A 20,986-nucleotide genomic window follows, 5' to 3' on the forward strand; every position below is an offset into this window, starting at 1 on the left:
CCAATGGTAAGAAGGGGGAGAAATATCAAAAACTACTTTTATTTACATTATTATTATTCAAATGTATTCACTTTTCTGCAGCCTTGCAGATGAGTGATATTGGAGCACCTCTCACACAGAAGCTTCTCTGCAGAGAAAAATAAGAATAAAAAAAATCACTGTATCTATCTACTAATAAAATGTTAATGTGATTTTCTCAGGACTATTTCTGAAGCCTCGAAGTTAATCCACACTTTTCACCGTCAAACCGCCTTGAAGACGCCGGTTGCCGCAAAGGGTCTGGATATTTTCTAACCAAAGTAATACTGTGTCATATTACCTCCCTACCTAGCTCTATTCAGTAGACGTGTGCTGCTGTTGATCTTTATTCATCAGCTTTTCTATGAATGCAACACTTTGAGATGAACAAAATATTTTCAAAGGACTTTCTACCTTGCACCTCTCTGTTGCGTATATTAAAATGCCTCAGAAATTTGTTTGTCTTGTTTGGCAAAGGAAGCCTGCTGTGTTATTTCCATCTATTCAGCTTCAGAACCCCAGGAAATGTTTAGCAATCGTCCCGTATAAAGCCCCATCTGACTCCAGGGCATTCTACCTCTGCTGCATAATGAGAAAAACCACTAGAGGGTGACACCAGCTCACTGATTTACAGACTATGACTAATTATCTTGCCTAGTGTGATGATTATATTTCACTGTCTGATAATTACTATTACCAGTATCATTAGTATCAGCAAAACCTTGCAGAAATTATAAACCCATCAGATGATGATTTATTAAAAGTGGGCTACCACTCTGGAAAAGGCCTGTTACCTCATTAGTATTTTTATTGATTTCATTTTTTTTATAGATCCTGCAGACAAGTCATTGGTTTTCAAGGCAGTATAGCAGTAACAACTGATTCATGCAAACTGAACTGTCATATGTTTCCTCTCTTCTGATTCCCCTACTGCACATCTGAATCTCATTTTGACTGGGATCTTGAATAGAGGCAAAAGTCATTTATTATCCTCTGAGTCTGACCTTTTTTCCTAAGGGAAATGGGCCTCAAAAATATCTTTTGGTATTAACAGGAGATTTACTGACGTCAAAATACCAAACAATCCAAATTTCAGTTCTGCTGGATGTTAGTTTAAACCTGCTGTGTGCAACTAAAGACTGCATCACATTGCTTTTTGCTGAAAACAACATAAACCAATAACACAAATATGCAGAATGTCATTATGTCAGTGTGATTTTGAGAACATGTATTTCTCAAATTCCTCATCATCCATATTTTGGTGTTCATTTGCAGGACCTATTAGGTAACACTGGAAACTTTGAAATTTCTGCTCTCATTAAATAAACGCTGCTATGTGTGTGGAATTGACAAACACAGCAGCTGGAAATGTTTTTCCAATTGCCTGAGAATTATGGTATTGCAAATGGAATGTGAGCCTAAACTTTACATAGTATTGCAACTCCTGTGTCTTTAAGACCCGCTCTGTTCTTGGCTTGCTGCCCAGAAAGTTCATTTCCCATTTCCCATCTAGCTACATGGAATAGGCTCCACCACACAGGGAGGACAAGTATTCTCGCTCTGAAAGCGGCAACTCCAAACAACACTCGCAGCTAATACTCCCAAAAGGACGTCTGTCACAAACCAAAGGCTTTTAATTCCTCTGTGTTCTGGAAGGACAAAAACTCACAGCAGATCCCTCAAAGCCTTCATTCCTGTGGAGTCTGTCCTCAGAGAAACCAAGGTATGACTTAACACTCTGAAATTCAATGTGTGACAGCTGTGTGTCGGTCAGGTGCACCGTTATGTGTGTACTTATCTCTTTTGAGCAGAAAGTGTAAGTTCTCTCTTGCTGATCTCTGGACTTTTGAACAGCATGGCAGATGACTCATTGAATCCATTGTGACCGGTTTAAAAATCCTAACACCATACTAGGGCTTTTCTCTTTCGCATGAACACAAAGACCCTGTTCATTTAACATGTAATTCCTCTCGGTGGTAATTACAACAGTTAGACAGCACAGTGTTCCTAATCTAGCGGATTCCAACTTTAGGAAAGAGTTTCTAACCAAAATGCAGGGTGTAATACAGATGGTGAAAGTTGCATTCATTGTATGGAAATACTTAATGCCGTTATAATGAAGGCTGTGTAAGTAGTTTACTGAAGTTGCTCAATTACCCAAATGAGATTCCCTCTCTTAAGGGGGAATTAGAAACAAAGATTTGAATGAAATGAACTTTGGTAAGAAGGGTGAGGCTCTTACGACTGCAAGTTTCTCTGTTTACAGGGATTCAATGTGAGTCAGACTCCCACTTCTTGATCGCTTGTTCCAGCTTCAGAGCCGAGCTTTAAAGTTCTCACCAGGCAGCCGTGACAAGGCTGTATAAACAGGATGCTAGTCTGCACACACAGACACACGTTTTTCACAGGCTGATACTCTGGCTGAATGGACAAAGTGTCCAGAGGTGATAGCAGCGGTGCTGTTGATGTAACATGCGTGTGAAGATTTCCTGTGTACCCCGTTTGGTCTGAGCGTTTTGTTATTGCGGACAGCTTGTATGGAGCTTGCATCATGTGAATGGTTCTCCTGAGGTTTCTGGAGGTTTTCTGGGAGGATGAGGTCACTGGGAGACACACCCTGAGGCCCGGGCTGAGCCAAGAAGGAAAGGCCAGGGGTGGAAGACGTTCAACAGCGGTTCCTCAGAGTCACTTGCCGGGAGGAAGTCGTAGCTCCTAGGAATGTGTATTTCCACTGAGCTTGGAGCGCAGGAATTCTGCTCTGGGTTGGGTATTTGTGTTAAGCTGAAGGGCATTACATAGGAAGTAGTTCTTCCTATTGTGCTGAATATCCATCTTGTATGGATATGACAACTTTGTAACAAGTAAAGCACAATATGGGTACCTCAAAATGCAATTCAACTTCACGGAGACAATTGCGTTAAAAGAGAAATGTTTCACTTCTTTCTAAATGCTGCATGTTATTTTAGCACAAAACTTTTCAAGGCTTATTTACATGCTTTACATTCACACTGGAATGTGGCTGGAATGAGAATCATTTCCTCTCAGCCAAGATCAGCTTAGAAATTTGCAGTGAGTGATTTGTGAACCTTTAAACTCCAGCTTCCTGACGCCCCCCCCCTCCGCTCACATGAAGGTTCACAGTCAACAAGGACATTTTCTGTGCTCAATATATTGTGCTGGAATGTCCTCTGGATGTTTTCCAGGGATCACAAACAAAATTTACTAAAATACGTGATGAAATCTTGTGTTCTCAAGAGTTCTGCTTTGATTTGTAGAGGCTCGGCTGCTGGCGCAGAGACGGAAGTGATGGGGGAAGTTGAGTCAACACAGGACTGTTTCTCAGCTTCTCGTTGCTCATGGTCGCTTGCCTTTCAATGGAATCGCAGGCCAGAGTGAGACTGCCAGCGCATTATGAGGGCTGGGAACAGAGTTAGACTGAGGCAGACAGACATGTGCCGGCTAAAGTGAAACTTAAAGTGCTGAGTCTGTTGTGGAGAGGCTTCTGCTTCTCTCAGAGTCAAACTAGGAGGCTGAATTTAACTGTATATTTGAAACACAGACATAAGGCTTCATTACTGCAGTTTAAAAATGAGATATTAGAATAAGCATACACTGGCATACGTATCATTTTGTTTATCATGCTGTATAAAAGATATATAGACAAAGTCAAGTGCACCAAGTACAGTGGCTCCTCATGGGACCTTTCCCACAAACAAACCTAAAAACATATGAAACACATGCATTTTTCATGCCTCAGCCAAAATACTATCATTCCATCTCTACAAACAAAACAGTTAAAAGTATTTTCTTTTTCATCTCCAAAATTGTAGACAGTTACTGAAGCCTGTTTATTTTCAAGATAGAGCTTGTGACACATTACATTACACTGACTGCATGTATGTTTAGGAATTGGTGCTGGCTAAACAGACGAGGAGTGGACGGCAAACAATGGACTCCCCTTTGTCTGCAGAGCCATTGTGTTCATTTTGTGGCTCTCATCAGCAGCATGACCCTGCAGTAGCCGATTGTATTCTGCACAACGACTGGATTCTGCTCTATGGCTGTTTTTTTTCCTACAATAGATAGCTGTGACCACACATTGTGACTAGCCTTCCAAAGTACAAAGATAAACTGTAGTCTGCTCTGAGCACGCGATACATGGACAAAATCAGCCACCATATGTGCGCAAGCAGCATTCAGTTCATTGAAATGGTAAAACGGCCATAGCATCTCAGTGAGCTTTTGTGACAGAACTGTATGGCTGAGGTATATTTTCCAAAATTACAGACTCCAGTGACTGATGCGTGCAGCACTGGTTAGCCCTGCCCATGACCAGAGTGGAGAGCCTCAGAAATGATGGCATGCCCTGAGAGGGGAAATGTTGAATGATGAGGAGGAGCGCCTCTCTCCAGGACTGCACGATTACAGTCTGGTCACTCTGCCAAACGAAAAGGCAACAACACGTAGAGACACTGTTCAAAGTCTACCAGTAGATGTCAGGCTCCACCTGATGATGATAGATAGGTCACACTATCTGACTAGACATCACCTTTTCCTGTTTCCCACAGAGTGGCAGTGGCTTTTGAGAGATTGTCCATTAACTAAAATGTTACAGATTTAATCCATGAAAGACAACATATCCATCAAGAGTGTCTTTTAGAGCAAGACACTGAACCCCTTGCTTAAAATCCATAATTTTAATAATTTAGGTATGTGTCTGACAGTTGGAGACGTGTTTGAGCTGTGGAACGGTAAACATGGATGTTTGTCATAGATGGTATAATAGTTTGGAGTTGGGTGTAATAATTTTGCACCGAAACCAAAAACCATGACCCCAGACTTCTCGATTCAGTTAACCATGCACATTTTCCCCCCAAAACAAGTGCAGGTTTGAGCATGATGGGAAATTACACCAAAGACATTTGTGATGCAGACCATTACACACCACTTTTATTAATTTTACATTATTAATAAATTAACAACTTAAGGCCTAATAACTGGCACAAGCCGCAGACAAGGGCTTTCTGTTGATACACTCCACAAGCTTTCAAGAACATTAGAAAAAGCCCCATTCAACTTTTTGTGTTACATTGTTGGCATATATTTAAATTAAAGGGAAAAAATGTGAAATCAGTTCAATGTTTTCAAGCCAAACTGTGATATAAATCAACCTGGGAAAAGAGTTAACTATCACACCCCTGGTCCTGAAGGGGTCTGCTTATCTCCTGTGCATGGTGTCCATAATTCCTAGCTGAACCTGTTAATAACAATTTATTGCTTCCACAGTCCCTGAAACACTAAACTACTAATGTAACGTCTAAAAGACAACAGATAGTCACCAGATAGATAGTCAGATATCCAAATGGATTAGTGATCAGCCACTGCGTGATTAGTTCTGCATAAAGCTCATACAAAGCCGTCGCTCTGTGCATAGCCTGTGTTTGGAAGAACAGTGCCTTAGTGTTCCTCTCAATCTCAGAGTGCCTTTATGGTGTCAGGAACTGGTCAAGCCAGATTTCAAAAAGCCCCAAAGCCAAGTATGAAACCCTGCTTTATCTCATGACTCTCAGCATGACGCACAGCATATCATTTTTATGGCTGAGACTTTCTCCCCTGCACAACCATGCAAACAGGCATACACACAGACACGAAAAGCGGCCCACCCAATTTTATTATACTTCCCAAAGAGTGTTTACCTCTGATACATGCAGGAAGGTGAGGGAGGAGACTGGAAAGGCAGTAGGAAGACAGTAAAGGGGGCGGGACAAGAGGAGCTATAAGCAGCTGTCAGAGACTTGTGTCAAAGTAACACTACAACCCCGCTGCACCGGCTGAACAGTCTCAGACACACACCAGGGAATATGTTCAGTAGCTAGGGGAAGGGGAACACACTGGTGGCTGTGCTGTCTCACACAGTCAGGTAGGATCAGGAGCTCCCTATATCCTGGAGGAGTGAAGGTGAAAATGGGCGGCACTTTGAGTCAGAAGAAGACCAGCGGGCCAGCTAACTCGCCGAGTCACAGTAGCACCACGTGAGTCAGATCACTCACCTGTACTCGATGTTAATTTCAGTTTTACATTAGATGACAAAAAAGCCTGCAGGGTCACAAGCGATTTACCAAGAGTTTTCTCCTTGTACATTGTTATAAATCTGTATTTAAGTGCTGCTGGGGTGGGTGATCGTTAATATTGAGGAATTGTGTGTGTTATATATAATGTTATTCATAATGCTACAACAGTGCTTTAGTTTGTGATTACAACTGCTCATTAGCAGCAATGTCATATTCAACACTTGATCATCATCATTATACAAAACTGTGCTGTGGTGTAAATCACCACCTGCTGTCGGGGCTGAAGTTGCATTCTTTTTCCTATTGACATGTGAGTGGCCTCTGTTCAAGTGTACACTTGCACACACATGCAAATATTCACACTCTCAAAATGAACTCACTGATAACTCCTCAGGCTGCATGCAGATGGACTGATAAATACGTTTGCTGACTGGTCTTACAAGTGTGTGTGTGTGTGTGTGTGTGTGTGTCTGTGTGTGTGTGTGTGTGTGTGTGTGTGTGTGCTTTTGAATGTTTGTTTGCACACCTACACTACAGAGCTATATCAGGAAACCATTTCCTTTTTTCTTATTAAGACAAAGCAAATTGAACAACCAAAGAGGTGAGCATAGTTCAAATTTAATATTGTGCAAGAAAAAAAAAAAAAAAAAAGTTAGGACACTGTTAGGACACAGAGCAGTTGAGACTGGTTTAACATGAGCTGCCTAGCAAACCAACTCAGTCAGGAAGGCTGTCAACATAGAGCCAAAGACGCCTCATGAGAGTCTGATCTCACTGAGAAATGTATCTTCACTGTGTCAATATTTGCTTAAGGCTATTCACGTCCTCCTTGTTTTGAAAGGCACAGTAGCAGCGCGGCTCTCTGTAGGCACGACTGCAGAGACACGCCGAGGCCATGTACACGCCACAGTTAGATTTATCTGTCAGTCTCCATTTGAATGTTAAACGCCGTCAAACTAACCACCGCATTCGACAGTCCAAGTTAGTGACGTTCAAAGTATAGCAGAAATGCTGCTGATGCACAGTTCTGGACAAACTGGTTGTTAGACTGTATTGTATCAAGATGTTTAGATTTTGAGACAGACTGCTGATAAGTATTTGGACTAAGGACACGCCTCAGAACAAAGTTAGTGGAGCTAAGAGAAACCAGTCAGACTGAGACTCTGAAACTTGCACTAATGTGAAGACAGTACAAAATAAATACAGGAGCATAACAACAGGTCTGCCATGTTACTGTGCACTCCATCCTTTACAGCTGTCATGATTCATGGGGAGTGGAGGGGCTCCCTTTGTTCGTACACATCCAGCCTGCCCGCTCTGCTCTTGCATCCACTGTGAACCTCTGCACTCACTGTCATTCCTATGTTTGGTTGTCACTATCACAGACTGCTGGTGTGTTTGTGGCCTCCGTCTCTTCTGCTCTGACCCAGGGTTTGGGTGACCTGTCCTTCTGTGTCTTGGAAGAAAGCGTGTCGGGTTGGCACGAGTCCGCAAATCTCTCACGGGCTTTCTCCCAGTTCCTGTGGGATTTGGATCTCGGCACAGAGACGTCCTCTATAGACATGGTAGTACCGGCCCCCAAACCCGACTGGGACTTCCTCAATTTCAACTGGATCTGGGGGGGAAAAAAGGGATGAGTGAATTAAGCAAACAAGTAATCTAGGAATAACCTCAAAGGACAATCACGTCATTTTGTTGTTTCATAAAACACCTGAGTGTTTTATGAATTATGAATCAGCGATGTCGAAGAGCGGTTTTCTGAATTGTCAAACAGCCTTACCGGGTCTTTCATTCCAGTTCCCTCTTTGCCCAGTCCCTCTCCTTTCTTCCAGCCCATCTTTTCCAGCATCTTCCGTCCTTTATTGACTTCGCTGATCTCCCTTTGAGATGAAGAAAAGCAAATGCTGCTTTATAACAGTATGTTTCTGATATCATTTTCAATTTCACTGGTGATTTACCGAATTTCAGCAGTTGCAGGGTTCCCACCTCTTAAGGAAACTGTTCATCTTAGAATAATTCAAAATTAAACAAAGTGACCAAACAGCTCAAAACTGTGTGAAACTGATGTCTCAAATAACATGGTGTAAATGTGTTTTTGCACTGTACAAGCTGTTTATGCATAAAAAATGGACATGCTAACCATGTGTAAATGTGCTGATTTGCACAAACGCTGTGTTGATCAAAACATCATTTGCATGTGTTTGACCTGTTTTGCCTTCCAAACATGTAGCACTGCAGAACGGCAAAACACGATGGCAGAGTATTAGCTGCCACTAAGACGGGGAATCTATTTTTTTATATATATATTTTTTTGAAATTCTATTTTTCATTGTATTCATATTTTTTCTATTAATTTTTAAAATAATTTTCATGGACATTTTATAATTTTTCTAATCTTCCAGGTGTTTTCAGGACTGGAAACTAGTCCAGAAATGACCAGGATTTCCAAGACATGTGGGAACCCTGAGTTACAATCGGTAACACTGTATTAGTGGTAACACTGCACTTACACATGAACCGAAGCAGGAGCATCGTCTCGCTGGAAAACACCTTCACTTCCCACTGTTTGCCGCCGAGACTCTGCCCGGTCCTTGTATCTGGGGTTCCTCAGGGCTTTGGCCTCCTCATACTCACTGCTCTGTTTGCAGAAAGGCAAGACCACAGAGTTAGTGGGTTGCTTAACAAGAAGAGCGGCAAAACTCGTGTTTGACTACGGCTGGTCCTGATTATACTCACCTGCAAGCCATATTTGGCCTTCATCTGCTTAAGCTCCTTCTGTCTCAGGGCTTCTTTGTCCTCTTTGGTTAGAGTTGGTCCTTTGGAAAAATAAAGAATAGGTGAAGAACGGCTGCTCTTAGCAACACTTTACATCTCCGTTCATCTAGTATGATAAGGTAAACAATCACTGCAGCTCAAAACCACAGCAAGTGAATGTCATGTGCTGGTAGCCTAAATGTAAATGGCCTTATTCATGAAGAAAAACACATTTGTGTCATGAACAAACCAAACCTTTTCAAAATCAGACTGTGCTGTGCAAACATTTGTCTTTGTCCTTTAAGGAATGTACATAAAACAAGATTTCTGTAGTTTGTGACTGATTTTGCAGTAACTTCAAACAAAATTTTTATATATTTTTTATGTATTAAGCATAATTTCCTTCATCATTGCTTAGGTGGTAATCTAAATACTCTACAATCCACAGTTTACATTTAATAGTGTGAAATCAGGGAATAAAAAGAACAATACTGCAACTAAAACTGAGAAACAGCTCAGCAAATTTTGACAAAAAGTAAACGTCCCGAGCAACTAGCTAAATTAGTGAGCTGTGTTTCCTCTCGAGGTGTCTCACCTGCCTTCTCCTCTCTCCTGTGTTTGCTGAGGTGAGCCATCACCTGACCGGGCTCACAGCCGTCACACGTGTCACTCCCAGAGTGGATATGGAAGGACAGCACAGTCTCTCCCATCTTCACCTCGTCACCGTGTGTCAGGGTACATGGCTCGCACTTGGTTTTGGGCTGCAGGCAGAGACCAAAAAGGATTCAGTACACTGATAATAAAGTCTTTCTTTAATTGATGTTTTACGTATTCAGTAGAGTAACTACATCAAACACGGCAGTGACCTGTAAGATTCTGTTGCCGTTGATGACTGTCCCATTTTGGCTGCCCTGGTCCACCAGCATGTAGCTCTGATGGTCCTGGTCAAAGTAAACTTCTGCATGGAACTGTTCGCACGCACAAAAAAAAAACAACAGATAAATATTTTTCACTCAGTGATCTGTATGTGCCATTTCGCTTCCTGCAGAAAGGTAAACAGAACTATACCTTGCTAACTCCCATTTCCGGTATTCGAATTGCATGGTCCATATCCTTCTCTCTGCAATTCAAAAGAAAAATAGCACGTTATCTTCCTGATCTTCAGGTTTTCTCAGTGCCATTAACATGACGTAATGAATGATCAGTTCCTTGTACATTCACTGAGGTAGCTCGTGCCTGCTGTCTTGCTATCATGTTTATTCTTCATTCATGTCTTCTTTTTTATATATATATTTTGATTGAGGACTAAATCACATTTTTTCTCTTCTCTATGTAATTGCCTGCATCCACTTCTAGCAGCAGCAAATCTTTGCTGCACTGCTCTCTGTGGACTGAAACTTTCAACGGTGTTGCTCTTCTGGCCACATTTCAGTCGAAGACGCAGATATTACACATTTTACAGCATCAAATGCTTTCTGATCAGTAAATCGCAAAGCATCCCCCAAGTGGAGATGTGCAACCATTATCACAGACAATCTTCAATTCACTCTCACTCCCCACCAGTCTCAGGAACTGCAGCTCAATGATGTAAAGCAAATGCAACAGCTCTAATATCAGGGGTTTGCTTCTCACTCTGACAGCCCACAGTAAAAATGTATGCTCCCATGAATGTTTTGGATAAAAGAGTCCATGATTTTACTGAAACTGGACCCCATGTTTCCACATGATAAGAGAAAGTAGCACTAACCTGCCAATGGTGGCTGGAGAGTCGGCTGTGATGATGAAGAGGGTGCCCACCTGCAGTACAGGAGACCTGACCACTGTCACTCTGACACAGGGCGGCCAAAAGTCTTGGACTGCACAGAAAACACAACCCAAAATAATTAATGCTGCACATGACTGAAATATGACAGCATCCTACAACGACACCATCTGTTAAATTACGTTGTATTAGCAGACAGGGACTGGTGTTTAAATTTACTATCACATGAAGTTTTGTATATCAGAGGGGTGAAGTGGACATGTAAGCTGCAGAAAAGGTCATTATAAGTAGGATGATGGTCACAAAAAAAAAATTATTTCCCAAAGACCTTACTATACCGATATTAGAGCAGCCCTGAACAAACTCTGTCTCACCTTCCTGACTCTCAGTCTCCATGTCTGACTCTGGGCTGTCCCTGGATGGCGAGGGGGAGGATGAGAGCGAGGAGGTGGACTCCCACTCTCTCTCCGACTCTGTGAGCTCGCCTTCTTCCGGTTCGCTGTTTTCATCTGAGTCATCACTCTGAACCTCAATTTTCTTCTTCTTCTTCTTACGTTTTTGCGATTTTGACCTCTTCTTCTTCTTTTTTGACCTGCCTGTATCACTGGAGTGGGAACCGTTTTTCTGCTTCTTCCTCTTGGATGAAGATTTGTCACTGTCCTTGACGGATTCTGAAACGTCTTTTCTGTGCGGGGCCGCGTCCGGACTGCAAGACCGCTGTCTGTGCTTTCGCGATGCGGTGGTCTTCTTAGGTATTCGCCGTTCAACCCACTCGATTTCTTTGTCTTCCAACGTCACATCGTCAGAAATGAGTTCCTGCCACCAGACAGTCAACATTGTGGTTACCGCCTCCACTGATGTTCACTCGTGGCAGACAAGCTGGCTTTGTCGATCTCGTGTGTTTTTGTATGAACATCTTGTAAAGGTCTCAGTTTTCAAAGACAGCTGTTGACCCCCACAATGTTACCTCAAGCGTAACGGTGAAATCCATGGTGATCCAAAAATTATTTTGCGTCCTGATATGAATCAGTGACCAAATCATTGCGTAACAAAACCTTTCAAGTATTAAGGCTTCTGGGCTGACTAATTTATGGCCAGTATTTCAACTGCACAAAGCAAAACTGCATACTTGTATGAACACCTGCCTGAAATAACCTAAATAAAATAAAATCAGTGCTTGAAATTTTAAAAAATATATATTATCTGGTTTATATGTGGGCATTACAAGGTGTACCTCTATGGGAAGCAGTAATCCAGTGAGAGGAAATCTTCATTTTAGCCAATCTGTTAGTCACCTCTTGCACCTAGGTCAGAGGAATAGTATTTTAGTCAACTAGCCTCAAATTTGTTACAAAAAAATAATAAATAAATAAAGTGTATTTGAAGACTGAGACCACAAAGAAGTGTGAGGATGTGAAATGTCGCATTTATCTCGAGTCAAAAGCCAGCTGTCTGCCACTGAGCACAACATTGATAAAGCAAAGAGACCGATGTCATGCACCAACAACTGATCACACACCTTGTCATCCTGGTGCGAGCTTTTCTTCATCCCCTTTTTCCACGTCTTGCCTTTCTTGTCAGCAGCTCTCTTGTCTTGGCCCGGCTCGGCGCTGGTTTGCGCAGCTGGCACCTCGACTCTGGAATGAAACTGGTACCGTCCGCTCTCTGCGTCGTAGTAATAGTAAATGCCTGTGTTGGCATCGTAGTACAGCTGACTGGCCTGTGGAAGAGCAAACGCACTGTGTCAATGTCAAAAAGGCTTGAGCGAAATTAAAACATAAAACATCTGTGCCAACAAATAATTAACAACACAATGGTGCAATGATACATTTAACTGAACAAATTAACAAGAAATTGTGAGAATCAAGAGAAAATGGACACCCACATCTTTAGAATAATGACATTTCGTTATAATTGTGATCCTTTCTACTGTAACAGGCTTGATGCTTCTAACCTTAATCGGTAATATTTGTGCAGTAGTGGTGTAATGCAGATGTAAAATGGATGTGATGTGCTGAGATTTTTCTGTTTGACTGGGACTCAGCAAAAACATAAAATGGATCAGATGACTAAACTGTGGCTCAAAGTATCAACGACAACAAAGAATGACGAACTGTCTTTAAATCGGTGCTTTAAACGGATCAATTTTGCTGAAGAGCTGCTGACGAACCGAGTCGTAGTAAAAGCCGGTGCTGTGGTCGTAGTACATCCCGGTGGTCTCGTCGAAGACAAAGCCAGTCTGCGTCATAGCCTCCTCAGCGGTGGCCCGCAACATGTCAGCTATAGATCCTCCATCACCTTCCTGAAAGAGGGCAAGTCAATCAGTCTCACCCATTTCCTTCCAAAGATTGCTTCATCATTACAGTATTTGGGCTAAAACTCCTCATAAGCATGTTTGTCTCCTAACAGCCTGTATACATGTGATGATACGTGTAAAAAGCTGCTGGCTAATCTGTTCTGCATTCGCCTCCAAATCAAACACACACCTCTTTCGGAGCTGTCGTGGCGCTGTCAGCTTGACCGGTTACATCTGAAGTCACTGCATCTGATGCTGAAACCTCTGCCGCCTCGCTGGCGTCTGCTGCTTCGCCTCCCGCCGCGGTCGCGTCTTCCTGAGTCTCTGCAGCCTCAGGGGTCTGATAGTAGCTGCCGTAGTAATAGTTGTAATAGTCTGGAAACAAACACACAGACGTTACGGTGTTTTCTCCTCTCTGACAGGACAAATCAATCATCCGCTTGGATTGCAAAAGCTCACACACACCAGTTTCTGTCCATGTGTATTCTTCTGTCTGAGTCTCGCTGCTGACTCGGTCTTTTTCTTTCTTCTTCCGCTCATGAATCTCCGCACTAAGCACATCAACCTATCAAGAAAAAAAAAAAAAATACACATGAATGTGATGGACGGGCATCAGACAGTCTAAAAGAACCACAGCCTGTTAGTTACAAGTTGAGTTGTATGACGGCCTGACCTGTTTCCTGAGGTCTTCATTGTAGCTCTCAGTGGTTTTCTGAAGTCTTTCGGAGTGGATCAGTTGTTTCTGTAACTTGGCCAGCTCGGCTCGGCAAGTCTTCAACTCCTGCTTCAAAGACTCCACTTTCAGACGCAGCTCAGCCACCTCGCACGCTGCGTCCTTTTCGCCGTGGTCATCCTGGGTCTCCATTACCTCGACTGAAGAACACACAGGAAACTTTTCAGTCAATAATTCATTTTTAGCGCGTTACGTAGTGCAAGTCTGCTGCCTCATCTAGACGTAAGTTTTGCAACAGAGGTTAAAGAAAATAAGCAGCGTTAGAAAGACAGGACTGGATCACCTCAGAAAAAGGCTCAAGACTTATTTCAATCCCTTAATGAATCAGAATTATTTATATCACACTTTATAGAAATACATGGGACACAAAGTGATTCACAAAAAAACAAAGACAACAACAACATAAATAAGTAGATAAAAACTCCAAACAGTTGATAAAAAGTAAATGCTTATGAGTGCAGTATAAAATAATAAAATAGCAAAAAAGAGGACATGTATAGATGTGAGTAAAACCAAAAAACAAAAAGTAGGGCATTTAAATTAAATTAAAACGAAAAGGCCAATGGGGCAATCAGATTAAAATACATAAATAAAAATGTAATTAAAAGCCAAGCTTAAAAGGTTTTAATGATATCCACATTCTCAAAGGTAGTTTCAGAGACTTGGACCACAGTAATAAAATAAAGTATGATGATAAATAAGTTGCAAAAAGCGAGAGATTGCAGACTTGATGTGAGAACTTGTAAAACAAAACTCTGACCTCACATGCTTAAAATTTTCCTTGTGTAAAATATCCACACCCAAGTGAACTGAATTTGAGGTCACAGAAATAAAGCAAATCACTCAAAAGCTTGCAGGAAAAAAAAAAAAAAAAATCAGTACTCGTATGATGAGATTTTCACTCATAGAGAATATTCCCACAGCCGTGCTCTTAATTTGAAGTCGCAGGGGGAAAAAAATCACTAATGTGTAGACTGATATTTACACAAATGAAATGAGAGCTGCAAACATGCATACACTCATATTTATCGATTTATTGATTGATTTTAGGGAGACGACCAGAGGCTTCTAGAGGCTTCATTGGCTAAAAGCAAATGTGATAAATAGCTATGAGCAAGACCATTGAGGGCTTTGTACACCAATAAAAGGGTCTTGAAATGAACTTTAAAACACACAGCTCGCCGGTGCAGAGACTTCAGAGTTTTATTTTATTTTCAGGGTTTTATTCATGCTCCTTTTCATTTGGCTCCTTACCGTTTGCTTCGCTTTCGTCTTCTTACCGGCGGACTCCCCGTCAGCTCGCCACCAAAACCGACCTGAAAGTTGAAAATAAACATCTTGTAACCACTTCGCATTTCCGACACACCGGAGTACATGTGTTGAGGATAATGAGACAGTTACAGTTATAACAGCTGAAATGTTTACAGTCCACCGTGTTCGTGGCCGCCATTTGCTAGCTAACTAAGGAAGTGTTTCTTCTTCGTGGATTACAGACAGTCAGGTGGTCAAACGTCGTGGAGCGCGTTACCGCCACCAAGCGGTCAACAGTCGCTCCTACAAAGACGGTCTCTTGCAGAAACAGCTGTTTTCCAGTAATGTTTTGTTTGGATTGAACTATTAATTATTCATTCTGACGGTCTGTCTTCTTCCAGGGTTTTTCCCCCCTGACAAATAAATTAATTGTCTTTATTTCTTTCCTCTTTGACATCTTTCCCTGGCAACAAAATCTCAGAGTCTTGTCCGGTGCCCTCCATGCTTCAAGAGACAGCATTTCTATTTCTTCTCTTTTCCAACTCACCACTCCTTGACTTGTTGTTTACTTTACACCGATCCTGTTCTCGCCGATGATTTTGGTAAATAATTTCAAATAGTATCCACAGCTTCATCTAACACTTGATCTAAGTTATTCTACAGTGGCAAACAATTTATAATATGTCACATCATATATTGTAACCTATCACATTAGTGCCATGGCAAATGTTGACTTATCACCCAGTAATACTCACAACATGCCTCGTGCTGACTTAGTGTGTAATATTATCCAACATGTCATTAAGTAGTTTGTATTTTGCCACTTGGCTACTTTTCTGTAGGTTTGTGTACTAAAGAGGCACAGTTGTATTTTTAAGCATTATCAGTAAGTGAAAGGCGGATTCAAAGGTTGGCATGGGATGGCAGCTCCAGCCCTATAAAATGTGAGATTGATGGTTTAAAATTATGGCAGTTTCAGAGGATTTCCACCAGCATTAAGGATATGTGCTGTTGACTGGTGGCATAACCAGAGGGGGAAAGTTATTTGTTCCTAGATGGTTCCACATTTCATTCATCTAAGCTTTTGTGTATCCACTTAACCACCACAGAGGCCGGGTTTAGAGCTCTATGTTGCCCCCTGGTGGTGGCCTATAGTAGTGGTGTTTCATTTCTATTGATTCAGTGACCAAATTAAAGTCCTCCACTGTCAGACTAAGACAAGATGGAAAATGTTTACGAAAGGACAGCCACACCATTGACACTGTTGTGAACTCATGTATATAACCTACACATAGATTATTTAGATATTTAGATATGGTCATATAGTTAAATGTGTAGGTTTATTTAGTGATGAACTGAAGCTGAACTGATTGCAGTGCTTGTTGTTTGCATTACAGGTTTAGATTAGTATGCAACATAATTATTATAATTAGATTATATAAATTAACAGCATTCTTTGTGTCACCCTCAGTGATTCCAATTGCCACCAATACAGCAGCAGCTCTAGTTTGCATTTCAAGCTTTCTGTAGACAGGTTCTCTGAGGAGTCTGTCTCTTTCACTGAGAGGTTTCTTGTGAAGATCTGTAGGTTATTATTATTATTATTGCACCTCCAACCTAAACTAATTAACATTAAGGTTGCCTGATCTACCCACCACACCCTAAGCCACCCTGTCAAAACTCCACGCTACACCTTTGCCACTGCATGGAAAACTTTATAGATCTGCTGCTGCCATCAGTGCTTCGTTCTGCCTCATACTAAACACTTTTATTGTCATCCTACTTTATCCTACTGCTTTAAACTTCTTATATCTAGTATTAAAGTCCATCATCACAGTGCTGCAATAAATTCATTCCTGATCTGTGGATTAAGTGTGTCAATCAAATGTTAATCAAATGTTGAAACTGCCTCATTCTCCTTTCAGTGTATATGGTTAACTCAGGTGTCATAAGCTCTTCAGCCACTAGATGGCAGTGCAACACATACAGTGTCTTCTTTCAGCTCAGGGTTGTTCTTTGAAGCATGGCTGATAAATTAGTGAGTATCTTTGTGATTGGAGGACTCTCTCTCTGGATGGATGTGGCCCACAGCTTCCTTGTTTTGAAGGCAAAGCAGAACTGTGTGCCCTCCATTTGCTGGTGCTTGTTGTCTGCTCGTGTCCCAGTTGTGTTGGTGTTTTAAAGAAACATGAAAGCATTCCTCGCCAGTCCTGTAGCTGCCCTCATGTTTTGTGTTGGTTTCCTTCACCGTCACAGTACAGCAAAATAGAAAATTACTGTTTGCTACAACATAGCTGCCGCATGCATCATCACCACCAGTGCCAGTAGTTTAGTGCTGCACTTGTCATGTCCCTGCCCTGATTTGCCCCAAACCCCACCCCTTTCTCTCTCTCACACACACACAAACACAAACACACACACACACTCTTCTCTGCTAGTGACACCAGCTCATTTTGACTCACTTCCTTCCTTCTCTTCTCCTTTCTGCCCTTCCACCTCTCAGTTTTCTCACCCTTGCCTCTGGTTCTTGAGTTTAGAGGAATTTCTGAATCAATCAGTCATTTGACTTGGGCCGTCTCTGTGTGTGTGTCCACACTTATTTCTGGCTCCAGAGGAAGGCCTGTTATATAATGGTTTTGTTCTAGTATTGTCCTCTCAAATTAGAATGCGGTCTGCCGTTTATGGTGAGGGCTCAGAGTACTCGAGAGACCCGGGGTAGACATGTGGAGGGGTTGTGTGTGTTTGCATGTGCCTCTGAACCGCGTGTCATTGGGCAAATTTGCAGTCTGGATGTATACTTTTCTGACTTTTCCGGAGTAGTATATCAGAGCTGCTTTCTAGGGAAAATATTGTTATTGGATGTTCAGCCAAACTGCCACGGAGACTAAACATAGACTAGATGTGCCATTATATTTATGCTGTTGCAAGCAGAATTTTGAGTGTGGCGCCGACTAAAAGAAAACCTTCACAATAAGGGAACAACAGGAGGTCAGATTGTTTCACTGCGTTTCTCCTGGCCTCAGTGGCATCACCTTTAATGTTTTCTGTTTTCTTGAATGCATTGGAAATCTGTGCTCTTCTGTGTTCAGCTGTGTTTGGACTACAGCGACATGCACAGTACAATGAAGTGAACATATTTCTGAGAAGGTAGCATACAATGAAAACGCTTTTATAGAGAGGATAAAAGCCAAAATCCGTCTCTGTGACAGTTCTTATGCAACCCACTAAAACCTGGCTACCATGTGCCCTCACTAGCCCCTCAGCACTTGCACAGAAAGGCAATTTTAAATAAACAGTGAATCCATGGAAACAAAGGGGCCAAATCTTTCTTCTGCTTCAAGCCAAAAAGAAATCCCCCCCTTAGATGCAGACATGAAACTGCCATTTAAGGTTCCCTGTGTGCTGTAGCTGATTTCTTTTCTCATAGTGGTGTCTGTTTACTAATCAAACATTAAGTGCTGATCAAGGACTATTGACCAGGATTATCAGCCATGACTAGAGACAAATTAATCTGTTCAATGAGTTAAAAAAACAACAACAACAACAAAGAAACAAACAAAGAAACACAGTCTCCAGAAAGGAACGTTTCACAGAATAGTTAGCGATGCCCCAGCACCACAATAAAAGCACAGATTGATCCATGTGCACCAGTGATCATCTTTTTAGATTCCCACAAGAAAATGATCAATACATGCAGGGATTCCCTTTGCCCTCATTTCAACCGCAAGCTCCACTGGACCAAGTCGGTGAATAAGTGGACAGAAAAGAGGCTCCACCCTCGCTGTGGTCTAGACTCTAATGTGGAAACTCTGAGCCTCATGTGTCTCCCCTCCTCAATGGGGAGTTTGGAAAAGTTTTACTGGTGCGAGCCAACATCTGGAGGTGCTACCGTTGGAGAAGAGTATCAACAACAGTGCACAGAAAAGGATCCTTTGCTGATCTGATGAAGACAGACACTGTATGTGAAGATCCTGTTAGTCCTTTGAGAGTCCTCTGAATATCTATAAGCACTTTAGTCGAGGGACTTTGTCACCTAGGCTGCGTAGGAATTTCAGACACACATCATCAGTAATATCAGTGACAGTGTTTCTTTCCTTTACCCCCTTTTCTTTATGATATTTGATCTGAGCCTGTGTGTCTGTTGATGTGTCCATTAGAGGTCATGCCTTCTTGTCAGGGAGCGGTCTGCTCTGAAACATTACTTTAGGCAAATTGGGTCACATGCCTTTAGTCAGGTAGGTGTCCTGGGACTACGTGACTGAACTGGTTCTCCTGGTCTTGCGTCCCCACCGTTGGATGAGAGAAACAGCTAATGGTTAAACAGCCTGGGGGACCAAGGAAGGGTTAAGCTCCGGCCCCGCATTCCTAACCTCTCTTTGGGCTGTAAAATGTGGAGCCCCACCAGTGCTCCTCCTCCTCCTCCTCCTCCTCCTCCTCCTGTGTTTGTTTTCTCTCTCCCTCCTTCTGCTTCAGAGTGGAAGAGCTGCCTGACAGGGAGATACCACTCTCCAACCACAGGGGAAACTAGTCTGGCCGAGTCAGCCAGAGCTGCAGCATTTTCTGATTCACGAGCTTCCTGCCTCCCCTCTGTTTCCTCTCAGTGGACAGGCCCGAGGTGGAGGGGGGTTGGGGGATGTAGAGGGAGAGAGTGAGAGCAGCATTTGGGAAACCAGCTGATCAGAGCTGTGGTATTCTACCACAGAGGCACAGGGAAAGTAATCGTGACTGGAAAAAGAAAAGATAGGGAGAAGGTGGGGAGAAGACAGTTGAAGACTTTGTCATCCTCAGAGAGAAAACACACAGGTAGCCTCCGCAGTAGAAAAGGAAATGTGTTCTTCCCCTTTTGCGAACCTGGCAGCTCACATGAAGAGGAGAGCGCTGTTGGTGAAGGTCTTTGGGAAGATGTGAGGACTGCTGGCAGGGTGGAATACTGAGGAGGAAACAGCAGAGAGAAGAGATCAGCTCAGCGCTGGAAAGCAGCACCGTGGTCAAATCTCGCTGATCAGTTGAATCGACAGACGGAAGGAAGAGGAACCCTGCTGAAAGTGAAGCGATGTCTTGGCTGTCACCAGTGTCATGGGCCAAATGGACGTGGACGGCGGTGCGAGGAGCAGAGGGAGAGGAGGAAGAGGATGAGGAGGGGCAGGAGGCGAGGGAGGCGAGGGAGCAACGCAGAGAGAGAGGAGAGGAAGAGGAGGAGAGATCTCAAGGCTGCAGGCAAGTGTTCTGCCAAGAGTGGAGCCCTGAGACTCCTGACAGTGAGGTTCACGTTGTACAGAGGAGTGTGTGTGTGTGTGTGTGTGTGTGTGTGGGTGGGTGGGTATGTGCTCTATGGTTTTCCACCTGTCAGGTTGTGCAATCACTAATACTATAAGGCTGAATGAAACAGACCAAGGGAAAGATTCAGTCCAGCCAATAAAGATATATCTGAGATCACAGCAGTAACAGTTTGTCATTTACGTGAAAAAATATCAAGTGTGGTGTCATTTTGTTATGCAACACTGAAGCGGCCGTGCTGTTCTGCTCTGGTTCAGTAAAGGAGGTATTTCTTGTGCTGCCTGTGACTGTGGAACGTGAGGTTGTCTAAGCGATGAGTCTTTTATAAGGATAATGTTTGTCCCAGGCCCACAGGAATGTCATAATTTATGTGGCTTTACAGAAACAACATGTGCCCCAGCATTGTAGACTGGTACAAATTATAGTAACGATGTAAGCATCACACACACACACACACACACACACACACACACACACACACACACACACACACACACACACATATGGCACATACACAAGGCACCGTGGCCTGTCTCTGTTCCTTGTGTCTGCTTGTGATAACATTATCACCTCAGGCCATTGTCTGAACGGCAGAGGAGCTTCACAAGAGACCCCCCCCCCAAACACACACACACACACACACACACACACACACCTCCTGTACCTTCTGAGTCTTCTAGATTACCTCTTGTATTTTAGAGGAGAGTCAATATTGGGTACTGGGTTTGGGTCTCCTACAGCTATCAAACTCTGTGATGAGCGTCCAGCCAGATATTGCACACCACAGTGTTAAATGATTGTGTGATATTAGTGTCCATGTCAAT

At 42.7% G+C, this 20,986-nt stretch overlaps 2 protein-coding genes across 5 annotated transcripts in view; one reads left to right on the forward strand and one right to left on the reverse strand.

Annotated features, from left to right (window-relative positions):
• Positions 1 to 1,586: 1,586 nt before the first annotated feature.
• Positions 1,587 to 20,986, forward strand: part of tacc1 (transforming, acidic coiled-coil containing protein 1) — a 33,012-nt gene continuing 13,612 nt past the window's right edge. The window contains exon 1 of one of the 3 annotated variants that reach the window (XM_030051367.1): positions 1,587 to 1,741. Coding sequence is in view for 2 of the 3 variants with exons in the window: in XM_030051365.1 (XP_029907225.1) it covers positions 19,939 to 20,102 (164 nt within the window). In the remaining variant the exon portion in view is untranslated. Of the gene's footprint in view, positions 1,742 to 5,929; positions 6,051 to 19,512; positions 20,103 to 20,986 lie in introns of those variants that run through there. The other 2 variants (XM_030051366.1, XM_030051365.1) reach the window with 2 other exon arrangements.
• aggf1 (angiogenic factor with G patch and FHA domains 1) lies at positions 6,692 to 15,114 on the reverse strand. 2 transcript variants are annotated; one of them, XM_030051368.1, is made up of 16 exons: positions 15,036 to 15,114; positions 14,889 to 14,950; positions 13,575 to 13,774; positions 13,367 to 13,466; positions 13,092 to 13,276; positions 12,776 to 12,907; positions 12,125 to 12,325; positions 10,980 to 11,421; positions 10,591 to 10,699; positions 9,912 to 9,963; positions 9,710 to 9,811; positions 9,439 to 9,604; positions 8,826 to 8,905; positions 8,600 to 8,727; positions 7,870 to 7,969; positions 6,692 to 7,704 (listed from the first exon to the last, which is right to left on the reverse strand). In XM_030051368.1, exons 3-16 carry the CDS (start codon positions 13,764 to 13,766, stop codon positions 7,450 to 7,452), a joined length of 2,244 nt encoding a protein of 747 aa, XP_029907228.1. In that variant the 5' UTR covers positions 13,767 to 13,774; positions 14,889 to 14,950; positions 15,036 to 15,114; the 3' UTR covers positions 6,692 to 7,449. The 2 variants fall into 2 exon arrangements, with proteins under 2 accessions (XP_029907228.1, XP_029907229.1); XM_030051369.1 differs by lacking the exon at positions 10,980 to 11,421 and adding an exon at positions 11,840 to 11,909.

The sequence above is a fragment of the Myripristis murdjan genome, chromosome 5 (genome assembly GCF_902150065.1).
Source record: "Myripristis murdjan chromosome 5, fMyrMur1.1, whole genome shotgun sequence".
NCBI classification, from domain to species: Eukaryota; Metazoa; Chordata; class Actinopteri; order Holocentriformes; family Holocentridae; genus Myripristis; species Myripristis murdjan.